A 24,646-nucleotide genomic window follows, 5' to 3' on the forward strand; every position below is an offset into this window, starting at 1 on the left:
TCCTCCCCCCTGAATAATAAATACAGACAAATCTTTAAATTAAATAATAAAAATGTGTCCACCTAACCTAGAGGAGATACACTTTATGGCAGTGGGACAGCAGGGTTTGTGTGCCCAGACCTGGTCCTGGGAGCCGCAGTGCAGCAGGTATTGCCAGCGCCATCCTCAAATGATCAGTGTATAAAGCAGACACACAGACATTTACTTCTGGTCAGTTAGACATGAGATCAATTTGGGTATTTTATTGTAGCGCATGCGTTCAGACCTCCCCACCCCTCACTCTGAATTGTACCGCCCCCTCAGACACCCCCAGCGCCTGTCTGACCCGAGCTGCCTCCCTGGCAGAGCAACACGCCAGCCACGGCCTGACTCCAGTTTAGACATTATTATTGTATAAAATAAAGTTAAAAGCGGTGAAGCGATGTCTGGGTCAGGTGGTGAATGTCGATGTTGTCGAGAGCAGAAACGTTACAGACACGGGCCGGTATTGAAGTGGGCAGACTGAGCCTGACTAACGAGCAGCACAGAGCTGCTGACGTACTGAACACACCGGCCTGTTCAGATTAATTTCGGTTTTCATCCTTCTGGTTTTGCTCCATTTTTCGCTTGTTATTGTCCGTCGCGTTCGGATGACCTCAGTGCCTAGTGTGGACCCCCACCCCCCACCCCCCTCTGAACAGAGCGCTCAGAGAGCAGTGGATGGGCTGAGCAGAGCAGGGCTGTGTGTGTACTTCATATATACAGGGCGGTTTTCTACTCATCGAACCATTTCAGTCACTCATACAAAAAAAAAAACAGTGCCCCTGCCTGTCCAGCAGCCCCAGCCCCCAGGGGCCACAGTCCCTGACGCCACACCTGTGGGCTGGTCCTCCTCTCTGGATGAGGCGTCGCAGTCAAATAATACAACTCCACAGAGCAGCTGGCGTGATGTTCGTGTGGAGACTGAACATACCTCTCGCTTCTATTGCCTCTTTCAGTTCATCAGCTGTGTGCATCAGCTCTCAACATGTCTTCTGTAATTTCAGGTCAAGAGACTACAGGGGTTGGAAAGATGCAAAATGAAGTGGTTTGATGGCTAGAGAAACACCCTGCAGTGGTATATGTATTTAAATATAAATATAAACATATGTATATATAAAGTATGTACTTACACATACAGACACTATGTGACCAAAAGGAGAGGGACACATCTGTCCCCTGATGAAGGCTTGTGCCAGCAGAGGCCCTGTGTTGAGGTTGTGTCTTTGTGAGGGGGCACCAGTGACCACCCCGGTGCATGCTGGGATATTGTAGACACTACACTCTTAGAAAAGGAGGTTAATCTGTTATATTTGAGTTTGTTTCACAATTCTTAATAACGAAAATGCTCAATACATCAGACAACTCTACAAGAAACTAAACAGTATTCAAAAGTAAAATATATACCATGATTAAAACAAAACAAAATGAAATGGAGTAATGCCGGTAAAAAAGTGTCCTTATATTATTTTCATTATAATTAATACTATTTACGGTTATTAAGTTCTTAGTCAGTGAAATGGCTTCAGACGTCAAGTTTAATTAAGCAACTAAAATATATTATTCATGTCGTATTATAGGGTATTATGTAAGAATATTTTTTGTGTTCAAATTGTATTTTAAACTTACTTTTTCTATTGATATGGTAATTTAGGTTAGTTTTCTTATTAAAATATAACTGTATATACTGTTGCCTATAACACACGCTCATATAGTTTTAAAATGTCCCTTTTCAGTCAAGAAACTATATCTATAGTGTATTTTTTTGCTCAGCTCTGCATTCCTAATCCATATTGATGTGGAAACAACCTCGCTGCCTCGAGCACACGCAGTTGACTCTCTTTTTCCCGCAAGAAGGGCTGTGTGCGTGTTGCGTTGGACTGGGCAGGTTTTTTTAAGTCCCTTTTCACTGATACAATGATCTTAATAAGGGCTCTGAGCAGTGTAAAATGCCGTGCAAACTCACAATTTAGAAGTTTTCTCAGTATTTTTTTATTTTAAATGTTTACAGATGTGTAATGTGTTCTTTTAAAAAATATATCCTGTTCTTTCCTGTCCTTTGAAGTGATTTAAAACGAACCCTTTGGGTTTAATCAAGAAAAGTACTGCATAGGTCTTATTTAAAGCATATAGATATTATTATTAATAATGTTATTAATACTAATATTACTGTTGTTGTTAAAGGACATGATTATCGATGTATTTATTTAGTACTTAATGTATTGACTTAATGTACAGATTATGACTTCTTTCACACACTGGACACTAGATGAAGTCTGTAGTGACTGGAGGATAAGGGGCTTGGACAGTTCAGAGATATATTTCTTGGTGAGGCACTATGAATGGCATCACATTTCTATCAATGTCCATATTGTCCAGTCAAAAAATGTTTCTATGCCAAATATCTCACTCATTTACATGTGTGAACCAATTTCAAGGCAGGATATGAAGCAGATGGTCCCTCACTGGACTGCCATGATGCAGACTAGAGTCTCTTCATCACACTTCACCACCGTCCTGCCAAAAGGTAAGTGCACCCCTTTTAGTCCTCTAATACAATTTTGAGTATGAAATTTGTTTGTATAATTTGTATAATATTGTATAATTTTCATAAGCACTAACCATCAGTCTGTGAAATGGCCATTGAATACAATGACCTGCATTGGTGACACTTGCCTTTAGCACAGTTAAAATAATTGACACATCCATATTAATGTCTGTATGCAACCACTAGAAACAATGTATTGCAGTTGAAAACTGCACCAGGCCACCAAACAGAGGTCATTTTACAAATAAGGATAATTTAACAAACCATTTTAATATGCCTTTGTCTTTTATGCAGAGCATGAAACAGATGGGCCTGCATTAGAAGTCATGACAGAGAGGATGACCGGATCAGTTCGAAAGCCGAATCATCCAGCCAGTGACACTCAAGTGGACTGGCAGGCCGGGCGTAAGTTTGCTACATTAGTTATTAACTGAAGTGTAGAATGGAATGAGTGTGTGAAGCTGGACGTTTTAACGTTTTGTAAATGTTTATTAATTTGAATTATTATTATCATTATAATTTGTCTTAATCTGTATTGGCTTTTCGAAAACTGCAGGACTGATCATTTTGAAAATTGTGAATTAAATAGTTTATTACAGTCTAGAGGAGAGGCCAGGGACTTGGGAGAGGATGAGAGGAGAGTTGCAGGCCATATCAGAGCAATGGCAGCTGAGGCCCAATCTAGAGTTACTCCAGTGAAGTCCTGGAGAAATTCCCTCGACCAAGAATTCAAACATTGGTCATTGCTGATGGAATGTATGGAATTCTCTGCCACATGTGTGTTTTGTTCAATTTAAACACTAGCTTTGGTCTTCCAGGTGGACACTGACAGGATGGTAGTCACACAGCTGGACAAGACGGCACCTCAGATCCTGAACAGAGCGCTGACATCTGAGCTGAAGGATCAGCGTCTTTACCTTCTTCAATACTGTCTGGACGAACACGAGCAGAAAGGTTAATGTTTCTGATCAGTGAGCCTTATAATCTGTCTCAAATACATTCTGATGTGTAATAGAAAATGCAACTAACATTTCCAAGTGTTTTAAATATGTTCTGTATATTGCCTTTCGGGACTACAATTGGGGGCTGCCATTTGCCTTTGTGCTGTATTATGTGTTTGGCATCGAATACCCAAAGGGGTTAAAAAACAATGCTGTTTTTGGAAATGTTCATATTTAAGTTGAATGACAGCAAAAACATGCCTGTCACTCTGAAGAGAGTATACAGGTCACTGTGCGAATAATAATGTATATTATTATTTATTTGTTTGTAGTGTGATGACTCTCTGTCTGTGTCTACTCTGTCAAGGGGTTGTCTACCTTTCAACCCCATGTTGATAATGACATTTGCCTATTTTTCACTACAATTCGTTGTCTGCTGCTTGTTAAAACTTTAGGTTGTTCTTGTAGAACAGATTATTGGTATTCTGCACAGATCTCACAGATCTTTCAATGTGGAAAAAATGCTGATTTTTGCTAAACTATATATTTTTTAATATTGTATATAATTTTCTGTGAATATATTTATAGATTATTGGTCATTTTACTCATTGGCATCCCCAGCATACTGTATGGGGGGTACGAAGACCGAGAGCCGAACTTGAAGGGGGGGTGTTGTCTGAAGACCGAGCGCCTGTCTCTATTGCATTACCCCCCGCCAATGCGCTGCACAAGAGAAGAGGTTATGCGGAGATCTATTCATAGGGGGGTTCTGTCAGTACCCTTAACCCCCCTGGGGACACACCTGATGTTACTTCACTAGTAGTGTGACGTTATATACAATTGTGAGGGCATTTCTACAGTGTGTGTGTGTTTGTATATATAAACTCATAGATATTTAAAAGTTCGTATTTGGAAAACAAATTAAGTTACGTGTACAACTTTTGAAAGGATTCTATATATAACTTATAGAAATTAACGGTTCTGTATAGAATGCTTTGTTTCAGGGTTCTTCATGTAACCCCTCTGAACAGGTTCTACATAGAACCACAAAGGGTTCCACCAGAGCTATAACTCAAAGAACCCTCTATGGTTCTGTGTAGAACCATTTTTTCTAAGAGTGTAGTGTAACTGCCTGGCATTGGCTGTTTTACAACAAGGGGGCCTCGAACGAAAACAACACAGCGACGACAACACCAAAACGCACGCTGTCGCAAAGTGGAGGATGCCACACTGCGCACACTTCACGCCACTGTCGCCAGAGGCATGCCACAATCCCACAGGCAGAGCGCCCCCGGGGGCAACTGGAACAGGAAGACACTTTGGACGCCAATTTCCCCCTCGCAAAGCCGTGATCCGGAGAGCCCGGTCCTCTGTAGGCCGAGAAAAGGAGCTGTAGTGCTCGTTAAGGCTGAGAGAGGCGGCCCCGTACGGCAGCGTGTGCGTGTGCGTGTGCTATTGGCACCAGTGCGTCGTCTCTGTCACGCAGAAGCCGCACACACAGGACACTCTCCCTCACAGTCCGGGAGGGTAAGGGCTTCAAGACAAGAAACAGTCCAGAGTGAACGAATGCAGACACGTGCCCTGCTGGGTGGCACCACACACGGACTCTGGCTGGGCAGTGTGGCAGGAACGTGGCTCGCTGTGGCGGGGGGGGGGGCATCTCCTGCATCCCGGTGCTCTGGCCCGGTCCAAAAGACAACAGGAGGGAGGTGGGGGGGTGACAGTTGGGGATCTGGTCTTGGGGGGGTGGCTGCAGTGAGACAGACTGTCTGTTGTCTGTTGGCGGTACTGCAGCCGTACTCTCTCTCTCTCTCGTCTCTGTGCGTGTCAGTGTGTGTGTGTGGACACAGGCGTGCGTTTGTATGCCAGTATGAGTGAGTGTGTGTTTGTGTGTTTTGTTATGGGTGGCAGTTGTCTCTAGTGCGTGTGTGCGTTGGTTTGCCCAAATTATGTCTGTCCACATCTGTCAAGTTTACACATGAGTGTGTGTGTGTTTGTCTCCATATGTCTTGTATTGTGGCGTCTGTCAGCGTGTGAATTTGTAGTATGGGACCCTGTATTCCAGTGAGTGAGTGTGTTTGGTAAGTGTAGAATACAAAAGTATGGGAGCTATATAAGAGTTTGTGTGTGTGTGTGTGTGTGTGTGTGGTTGGAAGGAGAAGGCAGGGGGCTCAGTGTATAGTATAGGTTGTGTGTGTGTGAGATTGTGTGCTATGTGTGTGACACTGTGTGTGTGCTGTGTGTGTATCTGCTCCCCGATGGCTATAGTAGGCCGTCCATGAAGCTGGTGTCCAGGTGCTGGATCAGCCCTCGCAGGAAGGACATCTCCTTGCGTGTGTTCTCGAAGATGACCCGGGGGTCGTCTGACTGGCAGCGCAGGCAGTTGGGTGCCATCACCATGGCCAGGTTGTTGACGTCCATCTTGGTGATGGACACGTTGGCAGGTAGGGCGAACACCTGGTGTAGGAAAATACTTGTATTATTATTGTACTACTACTAAATAATAATAATAATATAAATTGTCTTAATAATAATGTAATAATACAAATAATAATACGACTCCTACACATAAGGACGTGATTGGCTAAACAAATAGAGACAGACAGAAACACACAAAGACACTGAGACGGACAGAGAAAGAGATAGAGACACACGGAGACGGAGACATCCAAACAGACACAGTGTGAGTGCGATACAGAGCCAGGCAGAAACACAGAGACAGACAGAGTGAGAGAGACACACAGACATGCAGACACACACAGCTGACCTGCAGGAAGCGGATGAGGTAGCTGAGCACCAGTTTGTTGATGTGTGGCAGCGAGTGCACCACACGCACCGCTGCCTCTGGGTTGTCATAGTGAGTGACACACTCCTCGTAGTACTCATGGGGGATCAGCGGCTGCTCCAGCTCCCGGTACCACAGCTTCAGCAGGGAGGCTGGGGAGACACGCACACGCACACGTACACGCACACGCACACATCTTTAGTCTGTCTGCCTCCCATATCAGACAAATACGATTTCTGAATTTGATATTTCAATATGTAGCACCCATATTAAGTCTACACCCTCTTGAGCCACATTCTGAGGTGTCAGTGCCTCGGTTTCATGCATTTGATTGAGAATGTTTTCCATGTATCTCCACACTCATATAGGAGAGAAAGGTTTTGTGAAAAACAAAATACGTATTAAAAATACAAAACTGAAATATCATAATTGAATAAGTCTCCACCCCCCTGACTACAGCTGTGAGTCTGTTGGGATGGGTCTCCAATTTCACACACCTACATTTGGCAATATTTGACTGTTGTTCTTTACAAAACTGTTCAGGCTCTGTCCTGTTTCTTGGGGAGTGGTGATGAACAGCAATCTTCAAGTCAAGCAACACATCTGTGATTGGATTTAGGTCAGGGCTCTGACTGGGCCACTCAAGGACTTTTACCTGTTTGTTCCTTAGCCACTCCAGTGTAGTTTTGGCTGTGTGCTTTGCATCATTGTCCTGCTGAAAGGTGAACTTCCGTGCCAGTTTCAGCTTTCTTGCAGAGGGCAGCAGGTTTTCCTCAAGGACTGTTCTGTACTTTGCTCCATTCATTTCCCCTTCTATCCTGACAAGAACCCCAGTCCCCACTGATGACAAACATCCCCATAACACGATGCTGCCCCAAAATACTTCACAGCAGGGTTGGTGTTCTTTGGATGATGCGCTGTGTTGGGTTTTGTATCAAACATAACACTTTGGAGTACGCCATTAAGTTCCATTTTAGTTTTGTCAGACCACAAAACCTTTTTCCACGTGGCTACAGAATCTCCTGAGTGATTTTTGGCAGACTTCAAATTGGATTCAAGGTGGGCTTTCTTAAGTAACGTACAGACCTTGGTCATAAAAGCCTGTAACTCTTGCAAAGTTGCCATTGGCTTCTTGGTAGCTTCTCTGATCTGTCTCCTTCTGGCAGGGTCTTCTGGCCATAGGGCCATTCAAGGCCTTTGATATTTTTGTATACCTACCCCCTGATCTGTGCTGAGTTGTTCTGAAAGCTCCTTGGTGCTCATGGTTTTTGGTTTGAAATGTACTATCCAGCAGAGGGGACCCACAGGAACAGCAAATCCTGAACTTCTGAAATCACGCAGCTCACTACAGTTTAACACAGGTTTAATTCCAGGCTATAAGGCAATGAAAACTAAAAAGGGGGTGTAGACTTTCTATAGGCACTGTATACATTTAAAAATCCTTCAGGCACAAGCTGACTTGTATTTATACACATCAAATACAGGTCAGTGTTGGCTGAAATATACAGTGATGTATTTAAAAATCTATTCCTTTTTCAAAACCCCATTCAATATCAATGTTGTGTCTGTTGAGATATTTGTATGCAATATTCTTTCAGGATGTGTTTCTTTAGATTTCTTTCCTGTATGGGCTCCTCACCCATCTTTCCTTCTCTCTCCTTCCCTCCCTCTATTCCCTGGAAACCAGGTGCCCCCCCACTCCCTAAACAGCACAGGTGCTGCATGCTGAACAGCCTAAGGGTGGAATCAACCAATCAGGATTTACCATGTGGCAGTAGGCTTTCCTGATTGGTTGATTTAACCCTCAAGACTGTCCAGCAACCAATCTGATCAACAGAAGGCAGTTCTGACTACAGTAGGGCTGACAAGTGGACTACAGTGTATCAGACTCCCTGTGGCTGGCAGACACCGCCCTGCAACCTCAATCCACCCCCCCACCCTGCAGCCAACGCTGCAGGGCAGAGTGATGCCAATCAAGTCCCTGCAATCAGGGGCGTCGCAAGAGGGTAGGCATCCTAGGCAATTGCCTGGGGCCCCAGGCTGAGGGGGGGCCCCCAAATGGGAACCCCCCCCTCGGTCCACCACCCCCTCCCCCCCACGGAAGAACACTCCACTGCACTCCCCCCCCCACGCTCCCCTGGGGCCCCCACATACCCTAGAATCGCCTCTGCCTGCAATGTGCCAGCAGCAGGAGCAGTTCTCAGAGCTCAGTTACTACCCACTGACAGTCAGAACCTTTCATTGGGTTTGACTGCAACTTCAGGGGTGTGTGTGTGCGTGTGCGTGTGCTTGTGTGTCTTACCTGGGATGTGGGGGTCCTCCAAGCCTGTGGGCACCTTCCACTGATCGACCTGCAGCTTCAGAGCATTCACCTCATCGATGTCACCTGGCACCCTGACAGACACACACACACACACACACAGTTACAATAACTCTATTACACACACACACACACACACACACACACACACAATTACAATAATTCTAATACACACACACACACACAGTTACAATAACGCTAATACACACACAGTTACAATAACTCTAATACACACACACACACAATTACAATAATTCTAATACACACACACACACACACAGTTACAATAACGTTAATACACACACAGTTGCAATAACTCTAATACACACACACACACACACACAATTACAATAATTCTAATACACACACACAGTTACAATAACTCTGACACACACAGTTACACCTGTTATTGTAATACACAGACACACTCACAAAGCATTTCATATGATACTCGACTATCCAGCACCCCCTTGTGGAATGACTAATCATACCAAGAGAGGAAAAGTGGGCAGTGAGCAGACAGACCTCGAGTGACTCTGAGTGAGTTTATTATCAGGGGTAACATCATTAAAGAAACAAAGACGCAACACCCTCCACCCCCCCGCACCTGAAGATGCCCTCGGTCTGGTCCCCGTTGAGCCCCAGCACTTCCTCCGAGAGGCGTGTCTGTACCCAGGGCAGCTGCCGGTCCGGGTAGCGCTCCTTCTGCAGCGCCATCACCTCCTCCAGGGAGCTGCCAAACATGGAGGGGCTGAACACAGCATTGCGCGCGTGCTTGATCTCCTCCAGGTTCGGCTTCTGCAGACCCTGTGTGGGGACAGAGGGACAGAGAGACATTTGACAATACAGACAATACAGTATATATACATAAAGAGATCATGGTACTGTTTTTCACACAACCGTCCCCTATTTAAATTCAGTTAGAGACTCATTAGGATAAAGAGTTCAGCATTAATCCCCCCACAGCTGACAGTGTGAATGAGTCCAGAGGCAACAGAGTCCAGTCCCCACAGAAACCCTGCCAGCCATGCAGTGAAATGCCATTATGGGTCCGTCACGCGGCGGCTCAGAGAGGAGGACGTGTCCAACAGGTCTGGCAGAGACTGTATTTCTCTCATGGACTGGGACTGCTAGCAGATACATAGTGAGGTGAGTCCTGATCTCTCTCCTTTCATAAGTATCTGAAGCGGCCCGATGAATAAACACATCACCCTGAGCCCCGTGTGGTCCCTGTCTGCTGCAATAGATGTCTCCTATGCATTCCTAGATGTTATATTCGATCCCTTTGCTCTAAATGCATTTTCGAAATATGTGTGTGGCAATGTTTAGGATGTATCTCTCTGCGTCCCATTAGCCAGTGGAGACGAGTGCTGGAGTGCATCCTCTGTGCCCCTGCCGGAGCCGGGCACCATGCCCTGTGCGCTGGCAGGGGACTGAAGAGCGATTAAGCGCACAGCCTGGCAGCCTGGAGGCACTGGTAAGGAGGTCATCTCTCAGCGCCAGGCTAACAGCACTCATTACTGCCCAGCTGCCCCCCTGGGCTCAGATCTGGCACTGCCAACCGCACACACCCCCGAGCTGGGGCTGTGGATCGGCCTGCAGGCACCCACTGTCTCCACACACAGACCTGTCTGCCCTCTCACTCTCTCTCTCACTCCCACTCACTCTCTCTAACTTCCCCTGCAGTTCTAGTGCAGTTCCAGGAGAGGACTGCCTGCCCTGTCTTAGTTGGCAGCACAGGAAAGAGGGAGGGGAGTTAAAACGCACAGCGCTGCAGATTCCCAGTGTGACTCTAACGAGGTACAACCTGAACACATGCGCAGAAATAGCGTTGTGAATGCCGCTTTAACGCCCCAGCGACAGTGACCAGTAATCGCCACAGAGCCGACCTGGGGGGTTCTGCCTGCATGTGGCAGAACGGGATGGACAGATGACAACACGCCCATACCGACAGTTATGAAACTGCATCACTGCGCTCAATGACAATGACTATTAGAGAGGAAATAATTCCAGAACATGTATACAATTTGCTTTGTGAGCTACATTTTGTATATATAAATATGCATATATTTTCCTTTTTTTTTTTTCCCTCTCTCACTCTGCTGTAGTTTTTTTAAAGCAGAGCAGGTGGTGGCCCGCAGCCAGTGTGCGCAGCTCTGCTAGGCGGTGCAGTCGGTGCAGCTGTCGCTCTGTTCAGTGAGGAGAGGACGGCCGTGTGCAATGGGGCTGCAGCCTCCTCCTCCTCTCCTCTCTGATCAGGAGTGCTCGGCCGAGAGAAACAGAGAGAGTCTTTACAAAAACAGATAATTTGAGGATGGCCTGCAAAACCTGCAGCATCCAGAATTTCCGGGACCAGAGCTGGAGATCCTGTTTGTGTTGATGTATATTGTGTGTGTGGTATAACTCCCCGCCTGCAAGGGTTCTAACTGCCCCTCAGACACCCCTCCCAGCACCTGTCTGTCCCGCACAGTCTCTCTCCGGCCGCAGACCGGTGCTCTGAGCCCAGGGGGGTGTGAGCTCTGCCCAGCTCAGAGAGGGACGCGCTCACACAGCAGGAGCCCCGCTGCGTGGCATGTGGGGAGTCGGGCTTGTGCGTGTGTGGGCTCAGCATCACACCTACCTTCTTGGCTCCAGTGATAGCTGCCTTTTGCAGTTTGCGGTAACAGTACTTGGCGTAGGTGCTGATGGCCACACCTGCAAAACACAGCAGACGCACAACACACACACACACAACAGAGGCACACGACAGACACACACACAACATACGCACACACACAGAGCAGGGTCAGTAGCAGCACAGACAAGACAGCCAGCCCTCCACACCACCGGTACTGGACTGCACTTCCCCCCAACCCATAGTCCCAACGATCCCACATCCACTGCCAATTAACTCATTCATTAATTAATCAGGCAGTTAATGAGCTGTATGTGTCATAGAAACAGAAAACCTGTGGAGGAACAAATGGGAACTCACCTGCCACCACCAAATCCCCCCCCCACCTTATGATGCAATTCTACCTCCCCACCTCCAAACAAAAGTCTAACACAAGCCCCTGAGACAGCCAGGGAAGACAGCTGATGGAGAGGCCTGTGAGAGGCTGTGGACTCCAGCGCAGGGCTGTGGAACACTTTACACTTTCCTGTAATGGCCTTTAACTCTGTCCGTCAGACAGAGGTTGGTTGTTGTTGCTGTCGTGTGTTTTTGGTCTGGATTGGAATCATTTGCATTGCAATGCACGCAGACGCACGCACACACGCACACACACGCACGCACATGCACACGCACACGCACACACACGTGCGCCTGCAAAAATGCACAGGCACATACACACACACACACACACACACACACACTGCTAAATTTCACTGCAAAATCTCTAGACCTCGGCTGTAAACAGAAATATACAAGCAAACGCAGATGACAAGAACCCAGTGTTGAGTACAGCAGCTCCCAGCATAAGACCCCCCTGGCTGGCTTCCTGTCCCAGTGCTATTGCAGACAGAAGGCACTGTCTTGCGTGTTTGACTGGGGGGGTTCTGACAAGATGAAACCTGAACACATCTGTAGGACACGAGCTGAAAACATTAATCACACGGGTGAGCCACTGACATCACTCTCATGCCTGCGCCACAGTCACACTGCTGTTCTAGAGTGCTGTGTCCCTCCGGGGTCTCCAGCAGAGTGCACATATACAGTGTGTGAGATCTCCCTCAGACATCCCTCCCAGCGCCGGTCTGACCCCCACAGCCTCGCCAGCAGAGCCACACACCCGCTACGCCCGCCGACCGGTGCCCTGACCCCCGGGGGTGTGACTGCTCTCCCAGCTCAGAGATGGAGTGCATGTTATACAGTATGACACCTATCACACGCACATGCACGCACACACGCACACACACACACACACGCACACACTATCAGGACTCAGCCGCTATTGCTGTCATGGCCTCCTGGACCAAACCAAGCGGTTCCAAATCATTGTCGAGGAATGGTTGCAAAGTACTTCAGGGATGAGCAGACTGGTGTCTCCACACATCAAATACAGGTCAATGTCGGCTGAAATATATTGACATTCATATACGAAGGTTAAGATTTTTCATCTCACCAGCAGCCTGGAATTATATGAACACATTGCCTGATATTAGAATAGCGAGTCTGAGTCCCGCCCCCCCAAAACAAACTGACCCTGCCAAGTGATCTGTAGTCTTGAGATGCTGACACAGTGAGCTTCTTAAACAGGACATTAATTTTATTATCTCCAAAGAAATCTTATTAAGATAATTATCTTATCCTATTGCCAGAAGTGTCTCTTTAATTAATGCTGACTAACTAATTAATGCGGACTAATTACTTACTAACTTTATGTCCTTTTGTCTATTTTTAACACAGTTTTTTCTCACTGCGCGTCCTCTGCTGCTAATTGGGTTTCTGAACCACACAGTAGACAGAGACGCTGCTGCGCAGTGCAGAGGCAGGGCTGCAGTTCTGCTAATTAAGAACCCTTCACAATTAACAGCAATTACAGGAGACGTTATCATCTTGATTTAAAAAAATTCAAGGAAAAGGAAAAAAGCTGCGTGGCATTCACACAGCCCCCCTCTCGGTCTTCATTGTTTTAGGATGGAGAGATACAGGAAGGGACAGGAAGTGAAGAGGGACAGACAGAGAAAGGGAAGGGGACAGTCAGAGAGAGAGAGAAAGAGAGAGGACAAATGAGAGGAGGTTGATGGGGAGGTAAAGCTGGAGAAAGAGAGAGAGAGAAGAGAGAGTTGTTGATAGTCTAGCAACCCCCCCACTAAAGGTACACACTGAGCTGAGAGAGCAGGGCAGGGGAACAGTGTGGGGGTTACACACCCTGTCCCAGTACTGACACACACACACAGTGACACACTGGCACACATAGGTACACAGTGACACACTGACAACACATACAGTGACACACACAAACAGGTACAGTGACACAAAAACACACATATACAGTTACACTGAGTTAGACATACACAAGGTACACAGTGACACACTAACAAAAATACATGTACAGTGACACACAAACACAAACACACAGACAAATATTGTAACTAACAAACCTGCACACACACACACACGAGTGTTACAGAGAGACAGTCAAGAATGTTAAAGTCAGTGAGACAGACAGGCCGACAGGGAGTCCCCCCAGGACCCCTCTGCCCCGGTGAGGTGGCCCTGTCCTGTGGTCGCAGTGTGTCTGAGGTGAGAGGCGCTGCTGTCGTCCCAGCCCCGGGCACGCAGGGACCCCAGGACCTCCACAGCGCTGCGCCGCGGGGGCCACTGGTGGGGGTCCGTGCCCTCGAACAGGTGTACTGGGAGAGGACGGGGGTCTTAAGCAATGCTGGTACTGTACAGCCTGCACTACCATTGCACTGGATAATGATAATAATAATAATAATAATAATAATAATAATAATAATAACTGGAGATAGACAATTATGCATACAGGCTTGCAGAGATATTACCATAGACTGACAGACTGACAGACACACACACTAATACAGACTGACTGACGGACACACACACTAATACAAACAGACGTGTAGATGGTCACTTAAACACAGACAAGGAAAGTCCAGAGACAGACAGACAGACACAGATGAGGGATGTACAGACACACACACAGGTTATAGACACAGACTATATTGTGAGGGAGGAGGCTGTACAGATAGACAGACAAGCAGGAGCACTACAGACACACACACAGAGACTACACACTGGAAGACAGAGGGACAGAGGGCTGTGGAGACAGTGCGGAGAGCAGCAGCCCCAGTGCCGGGGGAGCTCGTACCCGGGCTGTGCGGGGTGGGGGGCGTTGCAGGGGATCGAGCTCGGCGCCGGAGTTTGGGCCTCCTCTTGTCCCGGAGTTCCAGCAGCTCTGCAATGTGCTGCGACACTGCGGGGCAGACCACACCACACTGTCACACACACACACACACACGCCACTGACACACACACACACACTGACACTCTCACAGACACATCACACCACACTCACACACAAACACAGTCTCAATATGTAAACCAGTACAGTGCAGTCTCAGTCTCCCTCCCATTGTAAACCAGTACAGCCCAGTCTCTCTCCCAGCACAAACCAGTACAACACAGAGAAAGGACAGGAGGCAACAAGAAAGGCATGGAATTTGGGGAAGTAAGAATGAAAGAAAAAGACAGAAAGAAAAAGAAAGAAGGGAAGAGAGAAAGAAAATGACAACTCAAAAACTGATCGAAGTCCAGACTTCAAAGGAAGACACAGTGACTGAGCTGGACACATGACAGCAGAGGACAACAGTGTCTCACAACAGTGTCAGAGTCAGAGCCAGCACAGCCAGCAGCACACATGAGAGTGACAGTGAGAGTGACAGTGAGAGTGAGAGAGTGAGAGTAACCAAGAGTGAGAGCTGTAACGGCAGCAGCCATGGCAGGTATAGGGTAATGACTATCCCATGGCAGGAGTGCAGACAGCCGTAGACAGAACTGCAGTATTACACAGACCAGGACACAGAGCAGTATCACACAGCCCAGGACACAGAGCAGTATCACACAGCCCAGGACACAGAGCAGTATCACACAGCCCTGGACACAGAGCAGTATCACACAGCCCAGGACACAGAGCAGTATCACACAGCCCTGGACACAGAGCAGTATCACACAGCCCTGGACACAGAGCAGTATCACACAGCCCTGGACACAGAGCAGCAGCAACAGTGGTGGCAGTACATTGAGGAGTAGTTCTGTATAGTGACAGTTAATACAGCTGTAAGACAGAGCAGTAGCTATAGTAGCAGCAGTAAAAAACAGCAGACATACTATTCAGCACCAACATACACTCACCTAAAGGATTATTAGGAACACCTGTTCAATTTCTCATTAATGCAATTATCTAACCAACCAATCACATGGCAGTTGCTTCAATGCATTTAGGGGTGTGGTCCTGGTCAAGACAATCTCCTGAACTCCAAACTGAATGTCTGAATGGGAAAGAAAGGTGATTTAAGCAATTTTGAGCGTGGCATGGTTGTTGGTGCCAGACGGGCCGGTCTGAGTATTTCACAATCTGCTCAGTTACTGGGATTTTCACGCACAACCATTTCTAGGGTTTACAAAGAATGGTGTGAAAAGGGAAAAACATCCAGTATGCGGCAGTCCTGTGGGCGAAAATGCCTTGTTGATGCTAGAGGTCAGAGGAGAATGGGCCGACTGATTCAAGCTGATAGAAGAGCAACTTTGACTGAAATAACCACTCGTTACAACCGAGGTATGCAGCAAAGCATCTGTGAAGCCACAACACGTACAACCTTGAGGCGGATGGGCTACAACAGCAGAAGACCCCACCGGGTACCACTCATCTCCACTACAAATAGGAAAAAGAGGCTACAATTTGCACAAGCTCACCAAAATTGGACAGTTGAAGACTGGAAAAATGTTGCCTGGTCTGATGAGTCTCGATTTCTGTTGAGACATTCAGATGGTAGAGTCAGAATTTGGCGTAAACAGAATGAGAACATGGATCCATCATGCCTTGTTACCACTGTGCAGGCTGGTGGTGGTGGTGTAATGGTGTGGGGGATGTTTTCTTGGCACACTTTAGGCCCCTTAGTGCCAATTGGGCATCGTTTAAATGCCACGGCCTACCTGAGCATTGTTTCTGACCATGTCCATCCCTTTATGACCACCATGTACCCATCCTCTGATGGCTACTTCCAGCAGGATAATGCACCATGTCACAAAGGTCGAATCATTTCTAATTGGTTTCTTGAACATGACAATGAGTTCACTGTACTAAACTGGCCCCCACAGTCACCAGATCTCAACCCAATAGAGCATCTTTGGGATGTGGTGGAACGGGAGCTTCGTGCCCTGGATGTGCATCCCACAAATCTCCATCAACTGCAAGATGCTATCCTATCAATATGGGCCAACATTTCTAAAGAATGCTTTCAGCACCTTGTTGAATCAATGCCACGTAGAATTAAGGCAGTTCTGAAGGCGAAAGGGGGTCAAACACAGTATTAGTATGGTGTTCCTAATAATCCTTTAGGTGAGTGTATAACAGCAGTAGCATTGTGTAGCAGCTCTATGTGCAGCAGTACTAACAGTAGTAGCAGTAGTGCTGTATAGCAAGGGAAATACAGCAGTAAAACACAGAAGTACTGCACAGCAGCAGGAGATAGAGCAGTGTTACTGCACAGCCACAGAACGCAGGGCTACAGAGTCACACAGCACCTGCATCACCCTCCACTCCATCCCTTGCCCCCGACCGCCGGTGACTACCCACCCAGGCCCCTTGCCCTTGTATGCCCCTCTATCATCTAATTCTTGCAACCCCTCTGCCACCTTCTGCCCCCTCGCCCTCTCCCCTCCCTCCTCCCCCGGGCCTCACCCAGGCCTCACCCTTGGTGTCGTTGAGGGGGTCCATGTGGCGGTAGATGTAGCCCTCCAGGTAGGAGTGGAACTTGGGTGTGGGTGGGAAGAAGCCCAGGCAGATGGCCATGAGCTCCCAGCCGCGCTCCAGGCTGTCGTATCGGAAGTTCTCCGTGGTCTGGCGGCACAGCTGGATGTACAGCTCATCTCGCAGGCCCTGGCAGCTCCAGCCCTTGACTGCCACCTCCAGGGCCACGTTCAGGGGATCGGTCTTGGCCCGCCGGTCGCCCATGTACATCTGGATCAGCTTGAAGATCTCTACCGCTTCCTTCTTGACGCCCCGGTCAGAGGTCATAATCATGGGCTTCTTGATTGACTCGCTGCTCCAGGCCAGCATGTTAGCGATGGACACCTTGCGCCTGAACAGACCCTGCAGAGGGAGGGACGGAGAGGGAGAGAGAGAAGGGGAAGAGGAAAAATATTTTATTTTGGTGTCTGCCACTGTGTGTTAATGTCTCTCAGTGTGTATCAAGGTCTCTCAGTTAATCAGTGTCTCTCACTGTGTATCAATGTTTCGCAGTGTCTCCAAATATGTATCAATGTCTCTCAGTGTGTATCAGTGTATCTAAGTGTGTTTTGATGTCTCTCAGTGTATATCATTGTTTCTCAGTGTCTCTCAGTGTCTCTCGGTGTTTCTCAGTATCTCTAAGTATGTATCAGTGTCTCTCAGTGTCTTTAAATGTTCCACAGTGTCTCTAAGTGTTTTTCAATGTCTCTCAGTGTGCATCGATGTCTCTCAGTGTCTCTCAATGTGTATCGATGTTTCTTAGTGTCTCTCAGTGTGTATCGATGTCTCTCAGTGTGCATCGATGTTTCTCGGTGTCTCTCAGTGTGTATCATTGTTTCTGTGTCTCTCAGTGTGTATCGATGTCTCTCAGTATCTCAGTGTGTATCGATGTCTCTCAGTTTCTCAGTGTGTATCGATGTCTCTCAGTGTGCATCAATGTTTCTTGGTGTCTCTCAGTGTGTATCGAAGTTTCTCAGTGTCTCTCAGTGTGTATTGAGGTCTCTTAGTGTCTCTCAGTGTGTATCGATGTCTCTCAGTGTGTATCGATATCTCTCAATGTGTATCGGTGTTTCTCAGTGTCTCTCAGTGTGTATCGATGTCTCTCAGTGTCTCTCAATGTGTATCGATGTCTCTCAGTGTCTCTCAGTGTGTATCGATATCTCTCAATGTGTATCGGTGTTCCTCAGTGTGTATCGATGTCTCTCAGTGTCTCTCAGTGTGTATCGATGTCTCTCAGTGAGTATCAATGTTTCTCAGTGTTTCTCAGTGTCTCTCAGTGAGTATCGATGTCTCTCAGTGTCTCTCAGTGTGTATCGATGTCTCTCAGTGAGTATCAATGTTTCCCAGTGTCTCTCAGTGTGTATCGATGTCTCTCAGTGTCTGTGCCCCTTGGTGTGTCTCGGCATCCCTTCAAGTACCTGGGTGTGTTTGTTGAAGTGTTTGGATGCCCAGTTCTCGATGTCAGTCTCGGAGGACGGCTTTCGCAGGGTGAACTCTGGGAAGACGCAGCTGGCGCTGGCCATCATGCTGCGAGCATTACGACTGTGTTCGAACTGAGCACATGCGCCCAGGTCCTCCGACTGACAGAGAGAGAGAAAGGGAGGGAGGGAAAAGAATGAGAAGAGGACAGGAGAGAGGGCAGCAGTAGGCAGAGGAAAGAGAGGAGAGGAGAGAGGGGGAGGAAAGAAGGAGAGTGCAAACACAGGGAGAGGGAGAGAGAGTGGTGGATAGTTAAAGGGGAGAGGGGAAAGGGGGAGGGAGGAAGGGATATACTATATATAATATCAATTCACTATGAATTCTAACATTATTTGGTTGTTGTGTACTAAATAAATTAATACAATTGTAATTCTCAGCACTGCAGTGTGATTTAAGCCTATCATCTGTAGTGAACCCCATCAGGAGTCCAGCAAGGCCTGTAGTCTTTTATCCTGCAGAAGGCTCCGTCTGCTCATTTCAACACAGGGATCTGCTTTTGCTTTATTTTCCCCCCGAAGTGCTTCAGTCAGGAGAGAAATGGATAACTGTCCTTGTCTGATGCTACTCCAGCCTCCTATCCGTGTCTGTAATACAGGCTGGGCCAGAAGGCTTCACATCCTTCATCTGCAGCAATGCCACAGAGTGACTCACAGAGCTTTACACATCTTGCATTCCCGGTTAAATTCTACTTATGTGTGATATATTTCTAGAGTTATTCATTGATTTGTGTATTTTTCACACTGTTTCAGCCCAGAGGAAACTACAGAAACGGCAGCTGACTATCAGACTGGATCTGACTGGCCTTCCAGAGAGATCAGTGTTTCTGTAGTTCAATCAGCACTTCCCACCTGGGCTGAATCAGGTTCATCCTAATGGGACTAACAGATTGTCCATGTGTGGGGGATGATGGGAGATCCTTGTGTTTCCTAAAGCAAGATTGGCCCCTTTTGTGCTCATTTAAAATACATGGGATACACCCTCTCTCTCTCAGTCAGACACACACACACACACACACACACACACACACACAGGCACACCAAGGCACCCCCCACACACCCTCACTCTCACATGTACCCACAGGTGCAGTCTGCTGGCTGCAGTAAGAGTGTTAATTGGAGGATGTGCCAGACAGACCGTGGGGATTAAACAGGGGAGAGGAGGAGGGGGTCCCAGGCACAACCCCCTTCCCACCACGTCTTCTCATATCTCTCTCTCTCTCTCAATTCAATCGAAAAAAGCTTTATTGGCAAGACTCAGTTCCCTCAGTGTTGCCAGAGCATTGTCAGACGGGTCCAGCACTCAGGAACATGGAAATGAAGAACTATAATCAAACACCAATCATGCAGTTAAGACCTTAACAGGTATTGATAGATATAAACTGGATATTAATTGTTACCTCAGGGAGGAGGACGTATTGAGCAGGTGTGAGCTGGGTCTAATATCGAGGGGTCAGTGACTGAAATGATTTGATGAATAAACGATCACCCTGTACATTTGTTTTAGAGAGAAGGAATGGCTTGTCTCCCCCACCACCCTCACCTGTGAGGGGTGCAGGTACGGCTCGGGCGAGGCCAGGTTGGTCTGCACCGACAGGCTCTTCTCCAGCAGCACCTGCGGGAAGCCCAGCCTCTCGAAGGTGCTCCGCTTCCAGTGCCGTCCGTCCTGCTGGGCGAGCGCCTCGTCCTCACTGAACGCCCGCACCACCGGCCCGGGCAGGGGCAGGGGCACCGCGCCGTCGCTCTCGTACCCGTCCTTGGTGCCGCCCGGTGCCGACTGGCCCGGCGTGCTGCCACCTCCCCCGGCCCCCACGCCCCCTCCTGCTCCCTGCTGCTGGGCGGCGTCCCAGCTGCTCCGGTGCTTGAGCTGGTGCACCTGCTGGGCCTCCCATGCCAGCCGCGCCTGCGCCAGGAAGCTCTCCGGGAATCCTGAGCGGGGCGAGTCTGGTCCCCGCCCGCCTACCTCGCCCTCGGCCCCTGGGCCCACCTCCCCGCAGTGAGCCAGCACCTCCTGGGGCAACGAGGGCTTGCGGGTCTTGCGCTTGCGGTTGCCCCCGGGGGAGTAGCCAGCTGAGGAGGAGGCCAGCGAGTCGTGCTGGCTGCTGCTGGACCAGGACATGGCGTCCTCGTAGAGCAGATGCTGCCTCAGCTCCCCCACCTCTGCCCCCAGCCCCCCAAGCGTGTCCGCCCGTCCGTACTCACACACCCGGGGATCCCTGATGAGAGACTGGCTGTGCTGCAGGGTGTAGGAGCCGCCGTAGCCCCCATAGCTGCCCCCGCTGCCCCCGGGGTTGGCCGTCTGGTAGCGCTGCAGACGGTCGGCGGTCTTGAAGCGCGGCGTGGAGCCCGACTGCTCCACATACACCAGCTGCTTGACGTACTCCTTGCCCGCGGGGCTGTACTCCAGGCTCAGGGACTTCTCGGGGCACTTCTGCTTGGTGAGGACGAGCTGCTGGAAGGGCGAGTGGTGGTGGCCTTGCTTGGGGGAGTGGAACAGGGGCAGCTGAGGCTTGCGGGCCGGAGACTTCTGCTGGGGGGAGGCGGAGGGCGAGGGTGAGCAGGCCTTGCCATAGGGGGACGCCTCGCAGTGCATGTCGGCGGGCGGCTCCTCGTAGATGGGCGCCTGGTACTCCGAGGGTGGCTCCTCGTACAGGGGAGGCTCATAGGCATAGCGAGGGGAGGGCGGCTGGGAGTCCCCCGAAGCACGCCGCAGCTGACCCCCGCCCCCACCGCCGCCTGTGATGACCCCCCCCAGCAACGGGGACCCCCCCAGCTCAGAGCGCTTCAGGAAGGGCGACTGCTGCCGCCGCTCGGGGTAGAACACGGAGGGGCTGTCGGGCTCGGGGGGTGCGTTGCCCGAGGACCGGCGCGAGCGGGTGCCCCCCCCGGACCCCCCCGTCCCCACCCCGCTGGGGGGGCCCTCGCAGGGGGAGTAGCCGTTGCCCGGGTGCGAAAGGAAGCTGGGTTCCCGGTCCGTGACCTTGATCAGCATCCGCTCCCTGGTGCCTGTGTTCCAGCGGAAGGGCGAGGTCCTGCGAGAGAGGGAGAGAGGGAGAGGGAGCGAGAGAGAGAGGGTTAACACTTCAAGTGCCAAAGTGTGAAAGAAGAGAAAGAGCTCTGTGTGAAACCTGCCTCTCTCTCTCCTTCCCTCTCTCTCACTCTCTCCACCCTGACCCCCTTCCTCTCACTCAATTCAATTCAATTCAATTAGCTTAATTGGCATGACAGTTATACATTAGTATTGCCAAAGCATTATCCCATAAGGAAATGAGCAGGCCTGACGTTAGAGGCTGAAGGTGTGGTGTGTGACACAACACCAAGCCCAAACCTGAGCACGCACCAGCACAGCAGGGACATCCGCCCGCAGCCCGGCCTCATGTGTCACCGCTCTCACTCTCACACAGAGCGGGAAAGGTCTTCGATCGGTCAGCGGGGCGACAGACATGAAGGGGTGGCAGCACAGATGGGGGTGCAACATGTTTTGTTTTTGTTTTTTAAATCTATCCAAGTAGTGATAATGTGTGTATACGAGCCCTGGAAGAACATGAACATGAGGCAGAAAAATCTATTCACAGGTATATAAGAACATAAAGTTTCCAAGCGAGAGGAGGCCATTCGACCCATCGTGTTCGCTTGGTGTCTATATATACATTGAATTCTGTATAATTCATCTGAAGTTGTTTCTATCTGTGTTGTTTTCAGTGCACTGTTGTTATGTATTCATTTCTATTTGCATGTTGCATACGTGTCTATAAACCCGCTCTGTGGATTTGCTTGTTTTATCTTCTTTTGTTCCTCCTGTGTGCAGTATTCTCCGAGGCTCCCCTAGCCAGATCGATTGCACCCTGTCCTCCTGGGGGGGTTATTTCCCTCACACTTGCTCAGTGGTGTAGGCTGCGTTTTAGAAGTGGGGGGGGACGTGCATTTCGAGTCCACTGTTGAGCGGGTGGGGGGGGACACCTGTTTGCAAATTATTGACGCTCTCTCAATATTGTGGGGGACGCATGCCCTACACCTATGGAGCTGGCCATACATTATTCGGGGGGACAATTTAACATTCTCTCAACATTGGGGGGGCACGTCTCCCTAAAGCTATGCCTACACACTTTGCTGGCATCCTGTTTTCTGTTGCTGTTGTTGTTGTCTATTGTGTTCCTGCTGCTCTTAATCGCGTCCCCCGGCCTCTGTGGGTTCGGCGGGATGGAGGCGTGGAGCCAGAAGTGGGTCAATCAATGAACACAGCCTGGTGTGTCTGTGGTGCAGTACCCTACAATACAGTACTGTCAGTGTGTGTGCTTGTGTGCCAGAGTGTGTGCGTACAGTATGGCATTGTCCCACTACTCAAAACAGCACTGTGTGTGTGTGTGTGTGGGTGTATGTGTGTTGGGTGTGGGTGTGGGCATGTGTGTGTGTCTGTGCATGTGTGTGTGTCTGTGGGTGTGTGTGTGTGCGTGGGCATGTGTGTGTGTGTGTGTGTGTGTGGGTGTGTCTGTGCATGTGTGTGTGTGTGTGTGTGTGCGTGGGTGTGTCTGTGCGTGTGTGTCTGTGCATGTGGGTGTGTCTGTGCATATGTGTGTGTGTCTGGCTGATTGTGGTTTTGTGTGTGTGCAGGGTAGCTGCCCAATGCTCTCAATGCCAAACGTCCACATTATAAAACTTTACACTTGTATAATTTTTTCTTTTTTCTCTTCTACTGAAATGGCTGTTTTGTGTCCGAAATCTTTCTAGACGACAAGGAAGCCGTTTGAGCAGCGCAGGGGGGTGGGGGACACGGACTGACTCAATGGCACTGGGCGGGCGGGCTGGTGGGCAGATGTGCAGTGAATCACAGGCCCAGATAAGGAGTTTCGAGGCGGACTGGATTCCTGCAGACTGATTTGAACTCTATTTTCATCCTTTCCTGTTATTTCTTTTGTCCATTTCCTCTTTCAGCATTTAATTCATTTATTTTCACTTTGGCAACTCTTTCAACACTGTGACTTCAATTCGTCTCACTGCCTCCCCAGTCAGGAAGATGAGGGGAGAGGAGCCAGAGTGAGGGACAGTACAGTGTATAGATACCTTGACTGATAGGGTGAGGGAGGGGCGGGAAGTGAACCTGTTCTGTTTGTATTGTACATATACTGTATATATGTATTTTCTGTATTGCTTAAATATTGTCTTCACCTCCCCCCCTTCTCTCAGCCCCCCCGTGTCCCATGTCCTCCTCTTCCTCCCTCTCTTGCTCCTCCCCCAAGCCCTCTCTCCCTCTTTATCCATTCAATCATTACCCTTGCCAATGTATTGCCCTTCCTCTTCCTCCTCCCAGTGTATAATCCTCCCTCCTCCCCAAACTCACTTCTCAGGCTCCTCCCTGCCCAGTGTGTTGCTCAGTCCTTGCTGCTGCTGCTGCTGCTGCTGCTGCTGCTTCCCCGCCCCAGTGCTGCCGCCGGTCTCCAGCAGCAACTCCTGCTCCAGCGAGGACGAGGTGCTGCCCTCGCGGCTCACAGCGCTGTTGCTGTTGCGCCCGGGGCTGTTGCTGGCCGAGGCGCGCGGCGAGTCCGTGTTCTGCTTCAGTGTCTGCAGCTTGGCCAGCGGGATGATGTCGCAGGTCTGGGGCCGGTGCCACACGGTGCGCTGCGACGCTGCATTGTAGTAGTAGAAGCGGGAGGTGTTGGGGTCGAACAGCTCCCACCACTGGTTGTCACTGGTGCGTTTGATGCGCACGCCCTGGGGAGGGTCCCACACGCACTCGCCCGTGAGCAGGTTGGCATACATCCGCTCCCGGGTGCGTGGCTCGATGATCTCCACCCATTCCAGCCTGGGGGGAGACGAGGGAGAGAGAGAGTTAGCATGAGAGAGGGGGGACGGAGTGAGAGAGAGACGTTGTGAAAGTGCTTGAGTCAGAGTGGCTTGAGAGTCTCAGAGGCCAAATGTGTGCATGTATCTCAGTATGTGTGTATCCCAGCACGTGTGTCTCACAGACTGCATCTCAGTGTGTGTGCGTGTGTCTGTATGTGTGCGTGTGCGTGTGTGTGTGTGCGCGCAGTACTCCAGCCATGCACAGACACAGAATCTGGTTTCTTATCTGTGTAACTGTAATCCCCACAGCCCAGGAGCAGAG

At 49.3% G+C, this 24,646-nt stretch overlaps 1 protein-coding gene across 1 annotated transcript in view; it reads right to left on the reverse strand.

Moving 5' to 3' along the window:
• Positions 1-298: 298 nt before the first annotated feature.
• Positions 299-24,646, reverse strand: part of arhgap39 (Rho GTPase activating protein 39) — a 77,203-nt gene continuing 52,855 nt past the window's right edge. Inside the window, exons 2-10 of the mRNA XM_066716164.1 lie at positions 23,882-24,343; positions 20,087-21,575; positions 18,487-18,648; positions 17,032-17,431; positions 11,233-11,306; positions 9,220-9,419; positions 8,595-8,686; positions 6,275-6,444; positions 299-5,964 (exon numbers count right to left, since the gene is read on the reverse strand). Of these exons, the coding sequence (XP_066572261.1) occupies positions 5,770-5,964; positions 6,275-6,444; positions 8,595-8,686; positions 9,220-9,419; positions 11,233-11,306; positions 17,032-17,431; positions 18,487-18,648; positions 20,087-21,575; positions 23,882-24,343 (3,244 nt within the window). The 3' untranslated portion in view covers positions 299-5,769. The remainder of the gene's footprint in view (positions 5,965-6,274; positions 6,445-8,594; positions 8,687-9,219; positions 9,420-11,232; positions 11,307-17,031; positions 17,432-18,486; positions 18,649-20,086; positions 21,576-23,881; positions 24,344-24,646) is intronic.

This window comes from Amia ocellicauda, chromosome 2 (assembly GCF_036373705.1).
Source record: "Amia ocellicauda isolate fAmiCal2 chromosome 2, fAmiCal2.hap1, whole genome shotgun sequence".
Taxonomy (NCBI): Eukaryota; Metazoa; Chordata; class Actinopteri; order Amiiformes; family Amiidae; genus Amia; species Amia ocellicauda.